This window comes from Phytophthora cinnamomi, assembly GCF_018691715.1.
Source record: "Phytophthora cinnamomi strain GKB4 chromosome Unknown Contig99, whole genome shotgun sequence".
Classification (NCBI taxonomy): Eukaryota; Oomycota; class Peronosporomycetes; order Peronosporales; family Peronosporaceae; genus Phytophthora; species Phytophthora cinnamomi.
This window is the reverse complement of record NW_027151032.1, coordinates 51,010-74,259: the sequence shown is the minus strand read 5'-3', so window position 1 is coordinate 74,259 and position 23,250 is coordinate 51,010. Positions and strand designations below refer to the sequence as shown.

Sequence of the window (23,250 nt, the reverse complement as noted above, 5' to 3'; positions counted from 1 at the left end):
TCACGGGAGCTCGAGACGATGGACCGCCGTCACTAGCGAGGTGGCTCAGCTCTAGCACGAAGGGGTGGCTCTCAAAGCGTTCGTCGACTTGGAATGTTGCCGTGAAAGGGTTTGCCGCAGGCCCCAGCTTGATATGCCCGCTGTCACTGTCGTGGTAGAAGTCCCCATGGAGTCGTCGTCTATTGACCGGGCGAGCGAAATCGATTTCCGATCTGTACACGGCACCAGGATCAGATTCTGTACGTGCAGTGAGCATTAGTTGTGCTGTAGCGTCTTCGACGTCCACGCGGACGGCGTATAGCATCCAATCGCTCAACTGCTCCAGCGTCGCGTCAATTGTGGGGACCCTCACTGCATGGGACGATCCGACCACCTCCTCGGATAATGATCCTCTTATTCCTGCAATTAAACGCTGGACGTCATCGTCACACGCTCGAACGCCTAACCACCGCGCCTCTGTCATTCCGGCGATGCTAGGTTTGTAGCTTTCTGCGCTTAATCGTACCGCTTCTCGTGCAGACTGCTCGAAACGTTCAAGTGTGTGAATTAGCAGCTCCTCGTCCGTCACGCTGAGCGAGAGAGGCACTTGACTCGACTGCGAGTCTAATGCATCCATTATCGCATCGTTGGTCTCTGAAATCCACTCCGCAAGTAATCGTCGGCTTTCATCTTCAGCGACGGTATCTTCAGGCTCGATGTCTGAAGTGAAGTAATCCTCGACCTTCTTCTCCATCAAACACAGCTCTTTCTCTTCGGCTCCCCGTTTCGTTATCTCCTGTTGAAAGTAACCACCACGACTAGTATACGCTGATCGTATCTCCAAGACAGCTGCATCAACAGCAGCGATAAGTTTGTACACGTGCGTGACCTCCGCAGAACGGGCCTTGGCTCCGAAACAAGAAACAAACGCGTCGATTCTGCTATCGTTGCGGACGTCGCACCAGTTCACCAGGTCCTTCAACGCGCCCGCGGAAGCCGGCGGAGGTTCTCGTCGCCTTCCGAAAACACGACTCGCCAATGCGCTAACTTCACTATACTCCTGCTGAAAGTCTTCGTTTGGATTTTCATCGTTAATGCCCGTCGCGATCTGGGACAGCAAAGCGTCTCGCGCTGACCCGATGAATACTTGGTCGACAAGTAAATTCACCTTACCTTCAGTGGCATCTTCCACGCATTGCACACACCGGCGTCGAATGTGGTCAATTTCCTCGTCTTCTTCGGTGAAGGCGTGACTTGAGTCCGCCTGGTCGTACTTGTTGACAAACACAAGGAGGTTGCGCGATGACGCCTGGCTCGGTAGTTCCCGGGCGTACCTCGCCCAGAAGGCCGCGACGTCCTTGGTCTCGAGCTGCGAGTAGGCGACCACCACAATCACGATATCGCTGTGCGCGATGGCCACCGCCCACTTCTCGTTAAGATGAGGCGATAGAGCCTCGTTGGAGCCGGGAGAGTCGACAATCTCAAGAGCGGTGTTGCTGGAGTGGGCCATGACAAGCTCTGGCACTCGAAGTCTCAACTCGTACTCTGCGTCAGGCGCTTGGTTGTCGCCCCCACGAGCGGCTGCGTTCAGCTCTCGTAACTTGGAGCTCACCACAGCAGCGGACTTGGTTTTCAGGATCGTTCGTTGCTCTGAAAGCTCGAGGGCGTCCTGCTGGGAGTCGCTTGGTTCGAGCAGCAACTCGAAGTGGTCGCTGGAGCTCCGCTCAATCGTAAGCATACCCGCCGTCGTGGCTTGGTCTCCGATCGGGCACAACATGGCACCCAAGAGTGCGTTGATTAACGAACTTTTGCCGGCGTTCATGGTCCCCGTGACCAAGACCGACACGCGGTGCTGTTCGACTCGAAGCAGGATCTCCCGTAAGAGATCGTGCGTCTTCTCAACCTTCTCTTCGATCTCATCGCGTATGTTGGTCAGGGGTTCAGCAGCAAGGGCGATCTCTCTCAGTTGGCATTTCATCGACTCCAGGTACCTTTGCAGGGTTCGAGAGGTGTCAGTGCCACTGACACCACTCGACTCAGTGGGTTGAACCAACGCGAGCTTGATGTCCGTCTGCACCACCTCTGGTCCTGTATTGAAAGTCTCCTCCATGTCGGATGCTTGCCGGGTTTTCAAGTGCGAGCGATCAGGAAAGTTGAGATCTGCTACGCTTGGATCTGTGTCATATTGTACCTGCCCTCTCTCACTGGCACCTCTGTTAACGGTACTCTTGCGTTTCCATGTACTTCGAGCACACCTAGATTTTATGCTTTCTGTTCGGAAGAGAATCATTTAGGTCAGAAGCGTCAGGAGGAGCTTCCTCCTTCATGCACCCATCGCTGGGATGGCGTAACGTCACTTGAAATTTCACCTTGGAAAACGCGATGGACTTGGTGAGAGCTGCCGCTACCGGGAACGTGAAAGAGCTTCAGGCCGCATTGATCGCTGGGAAAGATGTGGAATACAAGGACGAGGATGGCTGGACAGCCCTGATGAAAGCTGCAAAGGTTGGAAATGAGGAAAGTGTGCATCTTCTTCTAGCTCGAGGAGTGGGTGTAAATTCTCAGAGCAAGCGAGGCCAATCTGCTCTGGCCATCGCGGCGGAGCAGGGTCACGTAGGTGTGATGAAGCTGCTACTTGATGCTGGGGCAGCAGCTGAGCTGGCGGATGATATCGGTGAAGTCCCCCTAATGGTCGCAGCCAAGCGAAGCCAAACAGAGAGTATGCGCTTGCTGCTTGAGCGAGGCGTGGATATCAACAGGCAAGCTGCGAATGGCGATACAGCGCTACTTCTTGCTGCCGCATGGTGTAAGCCGGAGGCCGTTTCTCTCTTGCTAGAGAATAAAGCAGACACCACTCTAGCGAAACCGGACAATCACACTGCACTCATGTTCGCAGCTCGATTCGGGGATATCGATAGTCTTCGTCTGCTTCTAGGCTCAGGAGCGGACGTTCACGCCCAGAATACCAACGGCCAAACATCACTACTTCTGGCGTGTACTTTTGGGAAAACAGAGATAGCTAGTGCGTTGATCGACTATGGCGCATCAGTGACCGACCCAGACTATTCGAGCTTTACCCCGGTCATGGCTGCAGCTCTCTGGGGTGATCTAAGTGTTGTGAAGTTACTACTAGGGGATTGTGACAGCGTGAATTCGCAAGCAAGGGATGGAGCCACAGCCTTACTGTTAGCCACGTGGAAGGGATATACCGATATTGTTAAATTTTTGCTCGATAATGGTGCGAACACCGAGTTATCCATGGACGATGGACAAACACCACTAATGTGGGCGGCCCAAGGCGGCTTCACCGACATCGTGCGCTTACTGCTGGCCAAGAACGCCAACGCCAATGCGACAAACTATGAAGGTGACACCGCACTGAAGATGGCTCAAAACAACAACCACAGTGAAATCGTCGCACTTCTGTCGGATCGTACCGCAGGCCCCCGTGTCCACCATGGATTTGATGCCGTTCGTGTCGCCTCACCAGCGTCCAACCAAGAACTTCATCAAAACAGACAAGAGCCTGCCATCGCGCCGCAGTCACCTGACGATGTCACGATGCAGTTTACAGACCTGCTCACAATGTGCGGCCAAATGGAAGAGGCCTGTACGATGTGCGAAAATGTTCTCGAGAGGCTGCAGCGGATACAAATTCAAGCCAACGAACAACCGGAAATCGTACCTCCCAATGCTCAAGCGGACCTCGCCTCGATTCGGGCTCGTTTTCACCACTTCCTAGTGAAATACAAGCAGAGAAACCCGTTCGAGCGACTCGTGAGCACCCGAATGGTGATTAGTCTGTTGAAAGAATTTCATGAACGTCTTGACGCCGTAGTGGCCGAAGTCTCCGAAGGGGACAACAACCTCTCAAAGTGGATGGAGTCCTGGGATCGCGACACGCAAGAAGTGGAGGCATCCCTCGTTCGGCTGTGGAAAACCAACCCGATGAGGATACTAGACTCGTTGTCCAGTCAGAAGTCGCAAGAAGATGCACTGGTGTTGCTCGGTAGTGAGACTACGCGCAAGAGAGACAGCTACACTGCCGACTCGAAAACCATGCTGAGATCTGTGAAGCAGAGCATCATTCGCCTGTCAGGCGCGTCCGTGCAGGCCGTTCCGGACTGGTTTCTCGCCGAGTACGAGGTGCAGCGAGAGGAACAACATTTCGCGCTTGGATCCTTTGGCAAGGTGTATCATGGTACTTGGTACAGAGAGAAGGTGGTGGTCAAGTGCGTCAACGCCGTGACTGAGGACGAGATGCGTGCGTTCAAGCGCGAAGCCCGGCTCTGGTTCAGAGCGCAACACCCGAACGTCGTGAGACTGTTTGGTGCGTGCCACGTGAGTCAACCGTGCTTCTTCGTGTGCGAAGAGGCCAAGAACGGGAACCTCGTCGATTTCTTGAATAAAAGCAAGCATGTTGACCAAGCTTTGACGTGGCGATTGCTTCGCGGAGCAGCCTTGGGACTACAGTTTCTCCATGGTAAGAAGATCGTGCACGGCGACCTCAAGTGCAACCAGATCCTCGTGACGGAGGAGAAGTCGGCGAAGTTGACGGATTTCGGGTTCAGCTTCGCTTTGATGGAGTCGAAGCCGAGCACCTCGACCGGAGCCGTACGATGGAAGGCGCCGGAGTTACTCCGAAGCGAGAGCTCCGCTCCGACGTTTGAATCGGACTTGTATTCGTTTGGCATGTGCGTTGTGGAAGCTGTGAGTGGGAATGTGCCGTGGGGGTCGCACCTACCAGACCAATCGGTGATATACAACTTGACCCATGGCATTTTCATATCCCGACCGAAGGCCTTCGTGAGCGATGAGCAATGGGAGTTTGTATGCGAGCTGTGTGCGTTCGATCCGTTGAAGCGGCTTGGCCTGTGTGATGCAATCGATCAGTTGAGTCGTTTTGCCGCGGACGAGTTGGAATCGCATGCGGAAACCACTGTCTAATGTATCTGATGTAGGCATAGTAGTTCCTGCTGATAATTCGCTACAAGCAACAACAAGGAATCGAGAATACTGCATTGAGTTCTTTACTGAAGTCCCAAAGAAAAAAATGTTCAGTATAAGTACTGCATGCTTATGGAAAGACAAACGAAAGTGGTAAGCAGAACTACGCCGTTGTTGGGCTCGCGTCAAAGCCTTCAAATTCACTGGCATCGTTTGGAGACTCGAGAAGAAGTCTCGTTTGGAGTTGCTCCGCGGCGTCGCTTGCTACCATAGCAGGCGATGGTTTTCCCTTGCCCTTCCCTCTTCGGCGGAATCTGTGGCGAGTTTTGGACGTCTTGGGTAGTTTGAGGCGCTGTCCCAGCTTACGGCAAGCGCAAACTCCGTTCTCGAGAAGCGTTTGATCGGATTGCGACTGAGAGCTGTCGCTGCGCACACGAGCCGAGCTGGTGAAAGGGTTGGTGGAACCGGATCGATGTGAGGCGCGTCGCGATGGGCGTGTGGACGAGCTGATCACGGTTGCGCTCTCCATTTCAGCCGTGCCTTTGTGGTCCTGCGTGTAGGCACCAACCACTAGCGGTTGGCACAAGTTGATGTTGTCATCGTCGAAGAAGTAGACTTCGTCGGATTCCTCAAACGGACGCGCGTGTTTGCTGTGGTGGAGCAAGCCGGAGTCCATGAGGGCATTCCCCAGACGTACTGCTTCGCTCGAGTTGCCCACGTATTGAAATTGGCACATGTGCGCGATGGCGTCTTCACCAGAGAATCCTTGCGGAGCCACCAACGGAGCACTCGAGGCGTCAATCGGCTTGGCTAATCGCATCGCATCCTCCAGCTCGTCCGCCAGTTCCAGTGCGAACGCGGCGCTGAGCTCCTCTTGAATGCTTTCCAGGGTGCTCACCACGCTGTGTGCCGACGGACGTAAGCGCGCATCATGCTGCCAAGAGCTCTCAATGATCGCGCGAATGCTGGGGTGCAGTCGAACATCCAAGTCGGGGCGCTGGCCCTCCAGGACGAGGTCGAAGACGCGGAAATGGTTGCTACCTGTGCCTGGGAACTTCTCCTGACCGGGATTGAGCACGTCCCACATCGTGATGCCCAGTGAATAGACATCTGCAGCCTCGCCGTACGCTGCAAGGCCAGCCCGTCCATTGATAACCTCCGGAGCCATGTAGTCTACCGTGCCCTTAACCGTCATACGCACAGCGTTCGCATCAATACTACCTCGATTGCCATCCTTGGCGTTGGTTTTCACGCCATCCACTCCAGTAGATACCGTCGATCCCCGCAGTTGCTGGAGGTTGGCAGCTCCAACAACGGCGATCTCAATGCTGGCACGCTCAGCTGGAGCCTTAGCTGTCGCATCGTCGCTGGCTAGCATAGCCACCGTCGACGTTTTATCGCTTGCGTATCCCCCAAGACTACCCCGACGAGTAGTAGCAGTATTAGTGCTTAGTCCATTGCTCACCACCTGCGCGCGAGGAAGTGATCGGGATTCACCGAAGTCTGTGAGCTTGACTGTGCTGTTCGCGTCCACCAGGAAGTTGGTAGGCTTAATGTCGCGATGCAAGAACGGCGGGCGGAAGCTGTGCAAGTATGCCACAGCTCGCGCTGCGTCTAGCATGTAAGCAACATTGATCAGTAGCTGCTGCCGATTGTGATCGTGCTCACTCACTCTTGATCGCCGTCTTGCCGCCGCACAGGTCACGTCCTCCAGGCTTCCGACGCATAGCTCATTGACCAGGCAAATGGTGGGCGGGCACACACACATACCGTGGAAGGCGACGATATTCGGGTGGTGAAGCGCGCCGCAAAGTGCGGCTTCCTGCGAGAATGCAGCGACGGTGTCTTCCGTGAAATCGGTCGGGGTGTAGACTTTGACTGCTACGTCCGTTGAAGATCGAAGCAGTCCTTTGAAAACGACAGCACTAGCTCCGACGCCGATGCGTTGCTGTAGTTCCAGGTAGGCGAAGTCGATGATGAACTTGCGATGCATTTCGATCAGGATGTGGAGACCCTTTGACGATACCCGCTCAGGCATGCCGCGCGTCTGGCAAAACAATCGCTGCAGTGCTACAGCACGTTGACCCATACCTCTCCAATGCTCTGTGTCAGCGCGCAGCACGCGCCAGATAACCAGCGGACAGAGCGAGCCACAAAGCAGGTTCGAGTACGTGAGGTAGAATCCCGTCTCCAAGTGGCCGCGTCGGAAGCACTCGTTGTACGCGAACAGCAGTGCGTAGTAAATGTACGCGAACACGCAGAACTCGCGCAGTGTACGCTTGCTGGCTCGAGCCGGTGGACGAATCAAGACGTACGAATAGAGCAGCAACATCAGAGATCGCGCAGCCGTTAGCGGCGCGTACAGGTCGGTCGCTTGGTAGTAGGTCGTGATGGCCCAAACGAGCGGAATAGTGTACGTTGAGAGCACCAATGTGATCATCAGTGTGCGTCGAAGAGCTGGTCCTGACACGCTCTTCTGTAGCATAAAGACAATCACGCTGAGGAAGACAAACTGACGGCCGGAGTAGAACGCCTCGGTGGCGAGCTTGGAGATGTCGTACGTGTAGAGCTTTGTCGCCAAAGCGGAGCAAAAGAAGGTGGTGTAGACCCCAGTCGTGCAGCCGAGCACCCACAGCAGTGGTTCGTATGCCGGCAAGATGATCTTTCGAGCAGCAGTGGCATCTCCTCGAAGTGCCGTGTACCGGTTGTGCCGCAAGTAGATCACGAGGGTGACGCAGAGCAGGCACATGATGCCGTAGCCGAGCAGCAAAAAGAGCTGCAGCGTGTGGAATCGAGACAACAGATACGCCATCAAGGCCTCGAGTTGGGCCGCTTCCGCCGGACTGGGCGTCGGTGAGACGGTATGAACAACCGAGGAGTTGGAAGCGAAGGACCCGCTGCCACCTTGAGACGGCATGGTGGCGAGCGGATCGATGTTAGCTGAAGTAGTGACGGGCTGCAGGTCGTTTTGCTACTGAGATCAGATAACTTTTGAGTTGGTGGGCGGGGCCTTGAAACGCTGGAGCTGCGCTGTGGTTCAGACCACCGGATGCACGAGACGCGAGCAATTGAGTTGTGAGCGACTGGAGGAGTACGGAGCGTCGGCAGCATTGATTTTCTTGCTACTAGCACGTTGCGAGGCGTCTTCCACGGAGAGAGACGGCTTTCAAAGCGTAGAACAACGTGTTGCTCGTTCTATCAGCACGAGTCGCGCGTGGCGCCTTTGATTCGCTGAAATGGCGGCTGTAAAATCAGCGATTGGTTGAGTGGATCTTGAAAGGTTGCAACCACTTCAACTTCAAAGCAACCTTCTACAAAACGCCTAAAAGCTCCAGCGAGCGTGGACGGGTGAAATAAAGAGCTACTCACAGGTTCAGAGCGGTGTGCTTTGCTAGGCGATAGCATCGCTCGTGCACTCGAGCGCCAGCGGACAGGCCGCGCGGTGGAACATGGCGGCGCGATCGCAATCTAACATTACTTTGCAGCGGACTGATACCAACGCGCCCGTAGAGGCATTGTTCGCTTGACCATTGCGTGTTGTTGCCCCCCCCCCCCCCCCCCCCTGACCTTATCACACTTGTGTCTGTACGCGGCTACGCTTGACTTGCACCGCGCCAAGGTCTCGACAAGGTCTGTACGCAACCGTGTTGCGAGCAGGAGGCGTCGGTCGTTGATCCCCAGTGCCCACTGGCACTGGGGATTCCCCACTATATGGTCCGACTTTTTTCGTATGCAGCAACCGTCTGGACCTCATCTCACTCGTCTGCATCGAGTCAGCGCGGATTTACGTTCCCCCTTCGCACATGGTGAAACTCGCTGGCCGCACCACGCGGCCGACACAGTTGCGGGCAGGAGCGCGGTGCCGGAAGTGAGCTAACGCGGAAGTCGCCGCTAGGGCCAAGCCTTGGCGGCGTCGAGCGTGCGTCAATCGGGCTGCGTCCGGTGTCGATGCAAGTCGAGAGCCACGGTGCCAAATGCCTGCTGGCCGAACGGCGTTTTGTCCCATGATGAACAGCAGCATTGAAGATAGCTACAGTTCACGCGCGTAACGGGCGGCTAAGTTTAAGTGGAGTGGGGCACGACAGACCCAGTGCATGCGCAACACACCAAGGGATCCACCCCGCCGATCTCCAATGCTGGTCTTGCAGTGTTCTGTAGTAGCTGGGCGCCGCACTCGCCGCGCTGGCAGAGCAAGTGTACAGTAGTAGCTCTGTGAGCGCGGCCTGGGCAAATCGCGGCCGCGAGCCATGCCGCTTCAACCAGGCAACTTCAAGGTGTGACACGATCTTCGTCCCATCGTCCTCGCGCTGTTTTTGGCGCTAAAATCAAGGGCGAGGCAGCGAAGGTCATACATGTAACAAGTCGAGCCTACCTACCTACAGAGCCTGCATTGACTGCGAGGTCTCTGCTGTCGCAGCAAGCAAGGCATCTCCATTGTTTGCGCTGGCCCCTTGACAGGACGGCCGACGTCGCGGCGGGTTAGGTCGGGCCTGGATGATGTGTAAAATATCGCGGCGTTGTCGCCGCCAATCGTTGGCGGCATACAAACTCCAAGTCGCAGCTTGAAGTGGGCTCGGCTCGCAAATCAGCGCTACCACCAGGTGCTGCGCGCTCAAAATTAGTGGCTTGAGTCAAGGAAGCCCCAGCGCGCCGCAAATAAACACCCCCTCCGCTGTGTCGCCGTCCTTCTGGACGCTTTTCCTGCCGTGGGCCAGCTTTGGCGCTGCGGGGTGGGAGCCCTGACGACGGCCACAGTTTCTCCACCAAGTTGAAGTTGCCACTTTTCGGCCAATCAGACGCGCTTGGCGAAAGGGTACAGCGCTGTCCTTGGGCCAGAACCAGAAGAAGAAAGGGCCTCCACTATCCAAGTCGAAGCACGCCAAGCGAGATAAGACCTTCCTCGGCAGCATTAGCAGCCAGGGCTAGCAGCAGCAAACTAGCAGCAGCAGCAGATCAGTCACGCAGGCGTCACTTTGGCTTCTCCCTCCTGGAGACAGCGTTATCCGTTGCTGTCAACTGCCTGGGCAACTGGTAAGTTGAAGTGGGCAGCCGTCCCAAAGACTTCGGTCTCCTTCTTCGTGGCAGCTACAACCTGCAGCTATTCAGCCACGGATAGCTGCGTGGCCAGCCACCTGGAGACCGTGTCTTAGTGGAGACCGTGTCTAAGTGGTTTTTGCTCTCCTACCCACGACCACCTGATTGATGGCGGCGCTGCGATTTGTGCGGGTTTGGTGCTGCAGGACCTGTTGAGCCAATCGAGCGGCGAGCGAGGAGCATACAAAGCGCGAGTGAAAAGGTGCGTCCTCGCCCACGGGCTGTGGTGTTGGCGGGCAAAGCAGCAGGAAGCGCGCGCGCTCCTTTTCTGCATACTCAAGGCCCTGCGCGTTTGAATGGCGGACGTGTGTTTGTCCGGCTCGGCTGACTCTCTTCTCTGTCGATGTACTTGAAGCCTCCGGCCTCGCCACTTCACTGTCGAATCTCTAGGAGCCACCAACTTCAATTCAGACTCCGAGCACTCCGGGACTGCTCGCTTCAAGCGCGACAAGAGGCTCTCTGGATCGCGTTCCCTCCCTCCTGTCTACCCAGTTGAAGCCAGGCCGACCTCGAAGACGGGAGTTGCAGCGCCCACCTCGAGCTTCAACTTCCCCCCATCCACCAGCCTGCTAGAAGAGCAACAAGAGCACCATTTCGTCCGAGACGATGTTGTCCATGGTCAATAGCAGCCAGAGCGTCGTGAACGGCGCTACTGGCAGCGGCACCAGCAGCAGCAGCAGCAACAGCAGCAGCAGCGGCACCAACAGCTCCAGCGCCACTCCCAGCACCACATCGACAAGCACCACCATGTCTACAGGAGCGTCCGTCGCACATGCCATCGCGAGCCTGGCCCACACCGGCAGCACCAACCCGCAGGAGCCATCCACCTTTGGACACCAGTACAACGTGCTAAGCATGCAGCCCGCCTTCCAGCAGCCGACAGCAACCAACCTGGACGCGGCCCGGCATTCCCAAAGTATCAACAGCGCGACAAATAACGCCGCGGCGGTGCTCACCTCGGTGTCTCGAGTCGGACTGCCGGCTGCAGCGGCCGCCGCCCCCAAGAAGCGATCGACCAAGTCCAAGTGCTCTCCGGGTCTTCGCAGCGGCAAATGGACTCCAGAGGAGGAGGCGTTCACAAACATGATCATCCACTACTTCAAGCGCGGACTGTTGGATGTCGAGGACGGCACCTCGCTGCGCTGGTATCTCGCAAAGCGCCTCAACTGCGAGGCCATGCGCGTAACCAAGAAGCTCAAGGGCAACAGCTCCATCGGCAAGCAGATTTTCCGCGCGATGGAGAACACACCCGCCAACCGCCAGGCCATTCGTCGCGCGCGGGAGGAGCTGGCAGTCGTGGAAGCCCGCTTCCTCGAGTCGCTTAGTGCCGGTGGGGTTGGACCGGGTACCCAGCTTATGCCGTCTGCTCAACTCCCCTCTTCTCTCGCTGTATCCGTTCGTGGCCGCAAGATCCTACCGAACACGAACTCGTCGCAACAGGCTCTGCTGGCTCCCATGCCAAAAACGAAGCCTGAAGACGCCAAGCTGCTGCTGCACTTCTTCTCTGAAGCCCACAATAGTGACGAGGAGCCCGAAGATGAGAAGAAAACGGAGAAAACGGAGAAGAAAACGGAAAAGAAGAAGGCGAAGGAGACGGCAGAGAAGGCGGCGGATAAGAAGACTGAGAAGGAGACCGAGAAGAAAGCTGAACCCGGAAGCCTTAGTGTTGACCTGAGCGCGAAACTCGGCAAGAAGCGGCCGCTGTCAAGTGTATCCACAATTGCGTTTAGCACCGAGGAAGCCAAAGAGGTCACGCAACCTGAGCAGCAAGATGCTGCTTCTCCGCAGTCGAAACGGCAGGCTGTCGAGATCAACAACCCCACGGAATGAGCTGTGCGCGCCGCACTGCGAGACTATTTAGGCGATTACTCGAAGGTCTAGAGAGCGACGCCGTACCTCCACATATTTACAAGACAACCACACGGAAGAACGAGGAGAAGGGGGCTGGCCCAGCGCATCTTACCGCTCTGGTAATTGTAGCGTAGCTGAAGACGAAGAAAACAGGCAGATGTTAGACGCATGAACTCCCTTCTGCCACATGTACATATTCATTTTGGTCTAAAATACAACATTACGAGAAATGCTCCATGATCACAACACTCTGCTTCGATCCGCTGGTGCGCATCACAGGAGGGTTAGCAGCAAAAGCGAGCGCGGCTTTGCTGGGGACAGGGGCAGCCACAGAAGCCGTCATGTTTGGCGCAGAAATGCTGTATCCACGGGCAGTGACCCACGTAAGCAGCCACTTCAAGTTGGTTAACGCGTACTTGAGAGCTTTGGTCCACTCCTTGGGCTTGTTCTTCAGGAAGAGAATGGAATACCCTCCAATCGAGTGCTTCGCAACCTTATAAGGTAGTCGAATGGACGGGTCTCGAGCCCGAACAAATGTCATCAACTGTCCCAAACATGTGATCCAGGCACCCAAACCCAAGTTGAAGTGTGATTCAGCAAAGTTTTGCTGATCCGATCCGTGCCTACACGGCAGAAAGTACCCATACCCCGCAAGCAATATTAATCCACTGTGTATCGTAGTCTCCACAATGACACAACTTACAGACAGTACTCCATGCGGAGGTTGCTAGTTCGAATCACCTTGGAGAAGCTGCCCAGCGGCACGATCTTGAAACTAACGCACCCAAGCCGACAACATATTAGCTACAACACACATTGAACGTCATCGAGTTGAGGCTTGACGTACTCTGAAAACTCCAGTCCAACCATGCTGGCCAACGTCTGCAGCAATAGCGCGCATTCGCCGAAGGCAGCATTGATCTCGTTCCATTCGACAGCAAACGAAGCGGACTGGCCCATGCGGAACTGGTTAATCGTGCCGAACGCGCCGTCGTAGCCGATGACGAACATGTCAGTCAGGATATTCAAGTGTTTGGCTGAAGCTACTTTGCGCTCCATGGCGTCAATCTGCGCAGTGCCTGCATCCCGGACCTCTTGAAACACGGCTTCCTGCAATTGCAGCCAGTTGAATTGCTCCCACAACCCAGCCTCTTCGTAAATAAGAGCTTTTTCCTCCTCATTCATCGCTTCTTGTTGTTGGGCAACGACTTCTTGCTCGCTCTCCATCAGCTTTAAACTCTCCTCCAGCGCGTTCAGCTCGTTTTCATACTTGCAAACACATGTCCGTCACGTCAGCCACAAAGACCTTCGCGAACAAATACCATTGCACGTACAAATCGGATCTTGTCGTCGATCTGCTCCACATCTTCGCTGTGGACCACCGAGCTCGTCGTATTGTGCAGGAACCCAGCGAAGCACCGCTTCTCGTACCTCGCCCGCTCCGCTTGTCTGCAAACAAAATAACAAATTCCATCCACCCGCCACCAAATTTGAGCAACAACAGCCAAAAATTACACCCAATCTTCCGACAGCGTCGACATCTCACCCGTCGATCAGCGTGACCATGCCGCCCATGCACTCCTTGCACACCGGCGTCGTCACCGGCAGCCCAGAACTGCAAAAAAGCACCAAATCAGAGACCCAAAGACCCAAATTCCCCCCCTGAGCAGTCATACCAATGGGCTTGCTGCGTCGTGAGCAGCTGGACGTGGTGGCTCACGTCGGCGTACGTGGGCACGGCCACCATGCTGTCCTCCAGCTCTGCGTTGTCCTCGTCGTGGCTGGCGCGCCCCACGTGCGCCTCCAATTGCCTCCCGGCCGCCGTGAAGCTGTCCTTCATCCGCTGCTGCTGACGTCGCTGGCGCTGCTGCAGCTTCTGCCGCCGCTGCGCCTGCTGCCGCCTCTGCTCCTCTTGGTGCTGTTGCTGCAGCGACAGGTTGTAGCGTGCGCTGGCGTACAGGTCCTCCCCGAAGGCGCCGGCCTCGTCCATCTCGGGCGGCGCGGCGCTCGTGGGCAGCTTCTGCAGCAGCAGCATGCTCTGCGAGGCGCTGGCGGTGGGCAGCAGCACGTACGACTCGCCCAGCACTGGACAGCAGCACACGGACGTGAAGCTCAGCACAAGGAGAAGAGGATGGTGTACCTATCACGCAGCGAGAGGCCCCACCTGGCGCGCTGAGCAGCTCGCTCTCCAGCGAGCGCCGGCACTGCTGGCACCTGCGCATGGCGCTCCTTGAAGAGAATGCGGAAACTGCGTCCCGTCATGATTACGCTGTTTCGCAGGTCCTGAGTCCTCCCGAGCACAATCATTTCGGTCCGCCCTTCAGAAGCACAACGTCTTGGTCTTTGTATGTGGCGACCGCCCTTCAAGCAAATATCTTGGTCTTTGTATACCCTCCACAGTACTCGGTGAGCCAAATTATCCAGTCGCCGAAGCACCAGGTCCCCATCAAGTCGCCCGCCGGCCATGATCTACTACAGCAACCACATCCTCTGGCGGCTGCTGCTGCACTCGCACGGCTCGGCCATCGCTGCGCCATCTACGCTGTGTCGTGCGGCGCTGGTGGCGGCGCTGGCGGCCGCGCTGGTGGCGCTGCAGCGCGAGAAGCCGGCGCTGCTGCCCACGCAGGCGCTGGAGCCGCTGTTGCTCTGCGCGTCGGCCTTCCTGGCTGTGCTCGTGGGACTACGCGTGTTCACGGCGCTGCGTCAGTGGCAGCGTGGCGTGAACGACGTCAGCGCCTTGGCCGACGCAGCGCGAACGCTCACGGCCACCGCCTGCGCCTTCGTGCACTTCTCGCGCAAGGGCGTGGGCGACCGCGCGCAGATCCGCAACAAGTGCCAGTTCATTCGCGACGTCAAGCGCTACATCCTGCTGTACGTGACGCTGGTGTTCCACGACTGCAACGAGAGTGACGCGCCGCTGGAGCTGCGCGCGCTGCTCACGCAGAAGGAGGCGGACGAGTTCTCGAGCACGGAAGTGCTCACGCTCGGCGAGCACACGTGGAACCGCGAGCGCAACGTCGTGGGCTCGGCCAACAAGATGCGCGCCGCCATCGTCGAGCTCTGGCTGCGCCGCACCATCAACCGCGCCAGGAGGAAGAGCTACGTGACCGTGGAGCAGGCCATGGAGCTCAACAAGATCGTGTCCACGCTGCCCCAGATGTACTCGCGCATCTTCAACCTGTGCAACGTGCCCATCGCCTTCAACCTGGCGCAGTGCCTGCACGCGTGCGTCTTCGGCTATTTGCTGCTGATGGGGGCGACGTTGGCGCCGATGTTTGGATTCATGACCCCGCTGTACGTGGGGGTTGCGGCGGTGCTGCTCTTCGCGCTGGACAACGTGGCGTCCTCCATTGAATGCCCATTTGGCCGCGACGCGAACGATGTGGACCTGGAAGCTCGCATCTTGTGCATCCAGGATGAGCTCAAGGTGATTCTACAAGCGCACTTTCACTCGGTGGGGCATGTGGACTCGTTCAAGGAGCAGGATCGCATGGCGTCGCTGTCGTCGCTGCTTTCTGTGGACACGGAGACTGTCAATCGAGGCCGCACACGGCACGGATCGGTGTCTTCGTCATACTCGTCAAACGAACGCCCGTCTCAATACGCTGCGCCGTCGTCAACATCGGCCACCGATCGAGCGGTATTGCTGTCTATTCAACCTGAAGCTTACGGCGCCATTGAAGAGGCTGACGACGAGCTGAGTCCTCCGGCGATGCACGGGTCTGATGACCACGCACCCATCGCTGTCTAGTTTAGTGCGGGTGCAGGCAGTTAGAAGGAAGTGAAGTTGATAGCAGCGAGGCTTGACGCCTGCGAAATACATACATGAAGCTGGATGAAATTGCTAGACGCACATACTATTTAGACTTGATGATCTCTAAAATGTTTCGGCGAACTCATGAGAGCAAGGAAGGCTGCCCGGGATGTTTCTAACTTGGCCCCCACCCCAGGCTGCCCCCTTCCGCACGCTACGCAACGCACTACACTCTTCAATCCCTCGAAGCTAGCATCCCTACAAAATCGTCCTTGTGCTTGATAATACTTGAAGTAATAAAACTCGGAACACTCCATTCGCCCCCGTGCTTTGCGGAACAAAGCGATGTCATCCTTACAGCGGCGAACCCACGAAGCTACCTGTAAATCTCGCAGTACGCTCACTGCATAGTTTCCTGTACAGTCCAACCAGAACTGGTCGTGCTACGCGGGTCGTTGGTAGAGCTAGACGGGTGATGGTCGTTGCTGAAGCTGTGGTCGGCCAGGTCGTCCTCCTCCAGAATAGGCATACCACGCCCCATTTCAAAGGTGCTAGAAGCAGGCAGGCTAGTGCCAGGGTCCGACGAGAAATCGCTGAAATCACTGCCGCCTCGAAGCTGCCGCGTATCATACTCCCACTCCGAGTCATCGTCGTATCCAGACTGGAACGAGAACTTGGTCATTTCGGAAGGCCGTGAGCTTGCAACATCATCGCTCAAACCCGCGAAACTAGCGCGATCGAACGGGTTCAGTGACAGCGATTCACTGCTTTCCAACGATTCAGCGACTTGGCCAGGTTCCGCGCGAATCGTTTTGTCAAATACGCCGCTATCCGCGGCGTCAACGGCGAGGTAGGATGGAGCGGTGTTGCCAGCACTGTAGTCACCGCTCATATCCAGTCCCTGCAGCTGTGCAGGTGTCTTGTGCGACAGGAAGTTCGACGACGCCATAGTGTAGTCGCTTGAACGCTCCAGCCCACTGACTGGTTGGCGGAAGGGGATATCCTTCGTGTTCACTTCGTTGCGGCGCTTCTTCATGTAGCAGAAGAGCATACCAGCAAGCAGAATCACAGCGCCAATTGCAATACCAATGTACAGGAACAGATAGCTGCCACTGCTGCCTCCCTGCACCGAAACTGTTACGCTCGAGTAAATGGCCATATCGATGCGGTCACCATCCACGGTCACCATAGCAACACGGCCAAACATCGTATACTGTCCCGACGCAGTAAACGTATAATTCGTGGTGTAGCTGACGGCGTCGCTCGTGAGGTTCGTGTCATCAAATTCCGCGATGGCAAATGTCGACGATTCGTCACCCGTGTAAGTGGAGCAGTTTGCCCCATCCACGTTTCGCTGGCAACCGCTAAAGACCGACACTGGGACAACCGAGTAAATATCGGTACGCGGGTCCAGGATTGCATCCGTAGTGGACACCTCGGCAATCAAGGTCGAGTCATCCGTGGTCGAGTCAGACATATCGAGCATCCAAGAAATATCGATCGTATCACCAATGTACACATTCGTCGACGAGAGCGACATGGACATTGCACCGGGGCAGTACTCTCCCGTTCGAATAGTAAGGTCGCCTGAGACACTGGGATCAAACACCGACACATCCTTGGAAGTCCAGCAGTACGTGGTCGTGCCATCAGTGGTAATGGAGCTAGGGGTGGTGCCAGCGACGTCACCAATCTGCACGGGGAAGAAGGTCACGAAATCGGCGCGCGAGTTGCCTGCGATGTTAACCACGAGGTGCACGTAGCCCGTGTACTTTCCGTCCTTCGGGATCACGAGCTCCTGCGAGCCGAACACGGCGACCTTGTCGGAGAAATCATTCGGGTTGTTGCTGGACGAGTAGTACGTGGAGCTCTCGGCGGCGGTGGTGAAGAGGTTGCACGAGCGCCAGTCGCACATGACGACGTTGGCCACAGCCACGTCGTACGTGGTCTCGTTGGTGCTGCCCGAGGACTCGGCGGACGCGTTGGTGTTGCCCAAAAGGTAGTCAGGTACAGCCACGCGCACGATCGGGTCGGGGAACTCGAAGCTGGCGTCGGCCGACGACGTGTCCAGCGTGGCGGTGTAGCGCAGCGGGATCAGCGCGTTCTTCTGGAGCTCGTCGGCGATGTCGACGCGGATCGTGATGGGGCACGCATGGCCCGAGTCCTGCACCAGCACGTCGTCCTCCACGGGCTGCTTCTGCGAGTACTTCTCCGAGATGTAGTAGCAGTACGTCGTACTGCCGTCCATCTTGTACGTCACCCTGCATTGCGTGGACGTCGTTAGTGCTGACTCCAGCGACAGTCGCCGTTTGCGGTAGTCGACTGGACAAGTACGTACATGGTGGTCGGACGCTACCAGCTCTCGAGCTCTTTTAACTGCGACTGCTGTGCCTCCTACTGGGCGCGAACGAAATGCAGCGGCGGCACTGCGGGCGACTGCGGGACGCGGGTCTGGCGCCTTGCGGTGCCCCCGAGCGAATGAGCGATTGGAAGTGTCTGAATGTCCGAGAACGCCAGTTCGCCGCTATGTCGTATGCCACTCCACCAAAACATAGAATGAAGTTGGCGCACTGTTCGCTTCCGGCTAAGTGCGAGCAGGTGTGGCGGAGGTCTTCGCGCTGTGACGGCGGCTCCGCCTTCAGTGCTCTGAGCAGCACCAGATGCTTCCGAGTGTAATGCCATGGCGGCGACACAGCCGAAGCTGTCCTTGACAGGGCGACGGTTTCGCCAGTCAATTGAACGCGACCACCGACCGACCTCGACTCGACGCAGTGTCGAGTCGAGTCGACGACACACTTGAAGAGACACACCGACGTCGAAGCCATGACGCTTCTGCTTCGCTGCTTCGAAGGCTTCGATCGCCGCTGCATGTTGCTCGCCGAGCCGCTTTGCAAGCAAGCGTCTGGAGATCGACTGCCAGCGAAGCGCCGGTGTGACAGCGGAGCCCGCTTTTTGCTCGAGACAGGAATGGCCGTTCTCTCGCGCCGAAGGATACGCTTATACAAAGTCCCAGTCATTTGACCCGGTAGAGGCGCTCCATCGCACCCACTTTTGCGACAACAGGCATGTCTTTGCACGCCCAGTTGGACTCATATCGCACTTAGCCGAGTTCCCACATGCTGTCGACCAGTTTTGTGACCAGTTGAAGCAGACAGGTCCGATCTCACAGACGAAAAGCTGATCCCGAGCCACTTCTCGTTCGGCTCGACGCTGGCCATGGGCTTCCTCGCCGCAATGACGGCGTCAGCGCTGCTATTGCTATTGCTGCTGCCGGCGGCCGCGGACGAGACCAGTTGCTGGGAGATCGACGGCTCCGCGTCGCTCATGACGGCAATGGCCGCCTACAGCGGCGCGGCCTGCGCCGTGGACGTGACGTTCCCGCTCGTGGCCGCGTCCTACGCGCCCAACCAGAGCGTGCCACTGCTCTGGGCCGTGCAGCTCGACACCGACTCACCCAATGCCATGGACGTGCCCGTGCCGCCTGACGCCATGACCACGCTCAGTACCGACCACGCCGGCGAGCCCGTGCAGATCCTCTCCACGTACGTGCGCACCTGCACGTCGCGGCTGCAGTGCACGCCCAGCATCCTGGGCGTCGACACGTTCACGACCGCGCAGTCGGGCAACTTCTCCAGCTCGGACGCGACCTACTTCGAGTCGCTGGACGAGCTGTCCTACGCGAAGGAGGGGAACTACACAGTGGCGGCCGTCGCCATTCTCGGCAACGCCGCCAACTCAACGCTGCTGTACTACTTCCAGACGTTCGCGGATATCGTCGTGAAGGACGTCCAAGTAGAGGCTCAGTGAGTGTTGGCTCTGATGCTGTGAAGCGGTCTACTACGTGTGAGATCTGACATTGGATTTTGACTCTTACAGGGACTACGACAGCGACGAAACCTACTGCCGAGTGACGGCGCAGAACTCTCTGGAAGCCTCGCTGGACGCGAACGTGCTTTTGGCGAGCAGCTCCAGCTCCGAGGTTGAGCTCGATGTCGAGGCAGTAAATGTGGTGCAGGCGCAGCAGCCGGTCGACATCGCGTGGACAGCCACGCTAACGCGCAATGCGTCCAAGGATATTCAATTGCCGACTCCGCTGAAAGCAGTCTTTGTACTGGACGACGACAGTACCAACGAGAGCGGGTACTACACCATTGTGAGCTCGGTTGTGAAGCTCTGTGAAAGAAGCAAGGCGTGCACGGAGTACTCAGGCGCCGTGGATGTGTCGTCCGCAGACTTCTCAGCGAATTTTTCGTCGGCAGGCACAGCGACATTCAATGCCAGTGGCATAATCATTCCTTCGACTGGTTGGTACTCTGGATTTGCTCAGGTGACGCTTGCCGGGAACGATGCGGACTCGCAGAGGTATGACTTCATCCAATACTTCGAGATGTTCGCGACCGAGGAGAACGTAGCGGAGCAGGTGGAGACTGAGACGTACGCGAACGACGGCAGCGAGTCGTATTGCTGGGCTGTCGTTGCAGCTGCCGAGGACGAGAATGTTGATGCTACTAGTGTTGCGTACTCGGGGAACGGCACTAACTGTCCGTACACGGTGAATATGACTGTCTCCACGACGACGTTTACGGTGGATGCCGGTGCTCTGGTGAGCTGGACCGTTGCGAAGCAGCCCGCGTTTACCGGCACGGACGGAGTACTGGTGAACATGACGACAGTCTACGACGATTCCACTGGCCAGTACGTCAACCTGCCGCAGGTGAACATATATTACTGCGACGACACGAGGTGCTCGCCATTCTCTGAAAACAAGACGTTGGCGTATTCTGCGGCGGCCATGAACTTCTCTGATAGAAGCGGCGAGGCCCTGTTCTCCACGAAGATCAGTATTGGTAACGAAGGAACGTACGCGCTGATGGCACATGTCGTGGTACCAAACGGAGACGACCTCAGGTTCGACGTAGCGTCGTTCATGCGCATGACTGTCACGGCGTCTTCGAAGTCGGCATCCACGGACGGTAGTTCCAGCTCCCACGTTGGCCTCATACTTGGTTTAACGCTGGGCTGTGCTGCCGTCGTCTCCCTTGCCGTGTTTGGTTTTGCGGTCATGCGTCGGAGACGAGTACAACAGGAAGCTGAGCAGCAGAAGGAGCGCCGATACAGCTTCTTCGGCTTCCGTCCGCTGTCGAACACCAACGAGCTCCCAACCAACTCGCCGTCCGGGCACGGATCGGACGAATCGGGCAACTTCATGTACATGAAAGCGCAGCCGTCACCTCCCATGGACATGAGACCTCGCTCGTCTTCGCTGTCCTACGACCCGTACGCACGCAGAAGCTTTCTCGAAGCGGGCGACGACGCCTCTGGCTACAGCTTCTCCCTCTCCGACGCAGAGGCCCCCTTCCCACCATCGTCGCCGAACGAGAGGACTACCTCAACGCAGCTAACGCTTGCGACGCACCCGTTTTGAACGAACAAATATTCCCCGTCGCCGGCATCCGGCGAACTAATGAGCGAGCGCTCCTCCACTCAGCAACAAGACGCAGACGATGGACCGCGTTCACCCAGTGTACAAACAATAAGATGTTAATATGAACACCCTAGTCAACCTCCACACTCAAACGTGCTGTACCATATCGCAACCGTTCCGACAACTTCTCTACATACAGGATATTGACCAAATCTAGGTTAATGGGAACAGTGAAGAACTAAGCAAGTGTATTGGAAGTCCTACAGTAGCAGTGATTGCTAAGCTAGAAAAGAGGAAACGGTGCATGTATTGGTGCAGCCCATTATATTGAGAGCCACGATCCGGAGACACGCCGTTCACCAAGCTTCAGGACCCTCCAATGGCTCCTTTCAACGAGACGAACCCCGACATATCGGTTGCAGCACGCGCGATCTCTCGACACCACTCTTACCTTGTAGCCGAATGTAAAGCCGCTCTTCATCCTGCGCGACCTACTCACCTGCTCCGGCTTGTGCACCAAGATGCCCTCGTGAGGGCACCTCGTTGACGTGCCAGTCGCACGTCAACTTCACGAACGCCTCCACGCTGCTGTGTCCTGCGCCGCCGTAAATCCCGAGTGTGCAGCGCCCAGATAACCAGCATTCAGCATCCTTCACGTTCGGCGATAGAGGTCGCGCTGGTCGGTGCCCAATCGCTTGGGCTCACCCCTGCGACGAAGCGCACGCATCCACCCACATGTCCTTGATCTTGGCGTTGTCGAGCATGGCCTGGCCTTCTTAGTTCTTGTTCACGGTCACGATGCTCATCTTGCCGTTCACAGCCGAAGTTCGTAATGGTCGGTCACCTTGCGCACCTTGTCACCGCAATTGCCGCTGGAGCGACAGAACTTTGCCGACGTCCTGCGCGTAGAAGCTCTTGGTAGCCATGGATGATCGCGCGCCGCCGCCAATCACCTCGCTCATGCTGCTGACGGCCCGCTCTTGGTGCCTCGCACACGTCCTCGCACCACGCGTTCTTGCTCGTGCAGCGATGGCGTCAGAATCCATCATGAAGACGGCCGCTGGTCTAGAAGACCTCATGTAGCCCACATCGGCGCCATTCGCCTTGTGCCGCAGGTTGGCTTGCTATTTGCGCTGGTCGGCAGCTCGAACTGTAGCTGGACAACCAAGACGACGCCTTCGTGCGCCACAACCGCTGGTGCCCTCGGACGCGTGCATCGCGGGCGAGATCGCAGCGCACAAAGCACACCCCGTGCAGGGCGACCTGGTCCTTGACTACACCTCTGTCTTCTGGTCCTCTTGTCCACGGCGATCCGTGCACGGAGCCTCCATTGCAGCCCGACGGCTGCGCGAGAGGCCACGGCGCCGTGCACCCAGACGCATGAACGGAGAGGACGTCGCAGCCCCCTCTTCACTTAGACTTCGTCGCTGAATCTTGACTTGTCAGGAAAACGTCGTTTAAAACTTGTGGTTTCTATGCATTTCTTCGTGCACTGCGCACGAAGATTTCACCGAATGCAGTTATTTCAGGCATACGAAAAGCTAGTGGGTCCACGAGAATGCAATCATTCACTAGAATTCATCGTGCAATTTGCACGAGGGGACTCGATGCGTGATCGGCTCGAAAAAAGAAAGAAAATATACATTTTTCAGCGTAAGTTTTGGGTGCTCATCTCTCTAGCTAGTGTTTTCCACGACAAGTGATCTAATCTTCGTTCTCTGCCCCTACTAGACACAGACGAAAACGGAAGACGAGATTTGATCTGCTCGTACAGAAGGCAGCACAGTCGGTAGAGCTTTTAGCTCGGCGCAGCTCGGTGTTCGATAGTAAGCCTTCTATAACTTGCATCAGTCGCTGGAGCTCAGCCAGCCGAACCTTTCCAACTCGGGTAGCCATGTCATGCTTTGACAGTATCCGTAGTGCAGGTGATCCAACACACCAATGCTGCCATATTAGCCGGAGGGTCCCGTTGGGAAGTGCAAAATCTTCTGCAACTCGGTGAAAGCCACCATCCCATTGCTGTAGCTCGAGAGGTGATTCCGTCGTGGAAACGACATCAACAGTCCTTCTATCCGGTTGTTCGCCAGCTAAATGGGTACAACTAAGTTGTGAACGAGCAAGAACCGCAGCAAAAGCTGATTCCAACGCCTCGATCGTCATTATTGAACCATGGACGTGCCGTTTAAGAGTATTCGCGAAG

The 23,250-nt window shown here is 56.8% G+C and overlaps 8 protein-coding genes across 9 annotated transcripts; 5 read left to right on the top strand and 3 right to left on the bottom strand.

Annotated features, from left to right (window-relative positions):
* Positions 1–2,361: 2,361 nt before the first annotated feature.
* Positions 2,362–4,926, top strand: IUM83_08368 (TKL protein kinase; the record flags this gene model as incomplete). The annotated part of the gene is made up of 3 exons (XM_067932738.1): positions 2,362–2,867; positions 3,618–4,243; positions 4,727–4,926. 3 exons carry the CDS (start codon positions 2,362–2,364, stop codon positions 4,924–4,926), a joined length of 1,332 nt encoding a protein of 443 aa, XP_067783396.1.
* Positions 4,927–5,089: 163 nt separating this feature from the next.
* Positions 5,090–7,843, bottom strand: IUM83_08367 (TKL protein kinase; the record flags this gene model as incomplete). Of its 2 annotated transcripts, none has more annotated exons than XM_067932736.1 (1): positions 5,090–7,843. In XM_067932736.1, the coding sequence occupies one exon, from the start codon at positions 7,841–7,843 to the stop codon at positions 5,090–5,092; it is 2,754 nt and encodes a 917-aa protein (XP_067783390.1). The 2 variants fall into 2 exon arrangements, with proteins under 2 accessions (XP_067783390.1, XP_067783391.1); XM_067932737.1 differs by having other exon boundaries at positions 5,090–7,258.
* Positions 7,844–9,954: 2,111 nt separating this feature from the next.
* IUM83_08366 (uncharacterized protein) lies at positions 9,955–10,646 on the top strand (the record flags this gene model as incomplete). Its single annotated transcript, XM_067932735.1, has 3 exons — positions 9,955–9,957; positions 10,167–10,222; positions 10,376–10,646. The coding sequence occupies 3 exons, from the start codon at positions 9,955–9,957 to the stop codon at positions 10,644–10,646; spliced, it is 330 nt and encodes a 109-aa protein (XP_067783392.1).
* A 121-nt stretch (positions 10,647–10,767) lies between these two features.
* IUM83_08365 (DENN domain-containing protein 5B) lies at positions 10,768–11,850 on the top strand (the record flags this gene model as incomplete). Its single annotated transcript, XM_067932734.1, has 1 exon — positions 10,768–11,850. The coding sequence occupies one exon, from the start codon at positions 10,768–10,770 to the stop codon at positions 11,848–11,850; it is 1,083 nt and encodes a 360-aa protein (XP_067783393.1).
* Positions 11,851–12,091: 241 nt separating this feature from the next.
* IUM83_08364 (uncharacterized protein) lies at positions 12,092–14,093 on the bottom strand (the record flags this gene model as incomplete). The annotated part of the gene is made up of 7 exons (XM_067932733.1): positions 12,092–12,494; positions 12,575–12,646; positions 12,719–13,140; positions 13,206–13,320; positions 13,418–13,486; positions 13,548–13,956; positions 14,036–14,093. The coding sequence occupies 7 exons, from the start codon at positions 14,091–14,093 to the stop codon at positions 12,092–12,094; spliced, it is 1,548 nt and encodes a 515-aa protein (XP_067783394.1).
* Positions 14,094–14,335: 242 nt separating this feature from the next.
* Positions 14,336–15,622, top strand: IUM83_08363 (uncharacterized protein; the record flags this gene model as incomplete). Its single annotated transcript, XM_067932732.1, has 1 exon — positions 14,336–15,622. One exon carries the CDS (start codon positions 14,336–14,338, stop codon positions 15,620–15,622), a length of 1,287 nt encoding a protein of 428 aa, XP_067783386.1.
* A 403-nt stretch (positions 15,623–16,025) lies between these two features.
* IUM83_08362 (uncharacterized protein) lies at positions 16,026–18,450 on the bottom strand (the record flags this gene model as incomplete). Its single annotated transcript, XM_067932731.1, has 3 exons — positions 16,026–17,886; positions 17,964–17,977; positions 18,436–18,450. The coding sequence occupies 3 exons, from the start codon at positions 18,448–18,450 to the stop codon at positions 16,026–16,028; spliced, it is 1,890 nt and encodes a 629-aa protein (XP_067783387.1).
* A 352-nt stretch (positions 18,451–18,802) lies between these two features.
* On the top strand, positions 18,803–21,050 carry IUM83_08361 (cGMP-dependent 3'; the record flags this gene model as incomplete). The annotated part of the gene is made up of 2 exons (XM_067932730.1): positions 18,803–19,428; positions 19,502–21,050. The coding sequence occupies 2 exons, from the start codon at positions 18,803–18,805 to the stop codon at positions 21,048–21,050; spliced, it is 2,175 nt and encodes a 724-aa protein (XP_067783388.1).
* Positions 21,051–23,250: the final 2,200 nt, after the last annotated feature.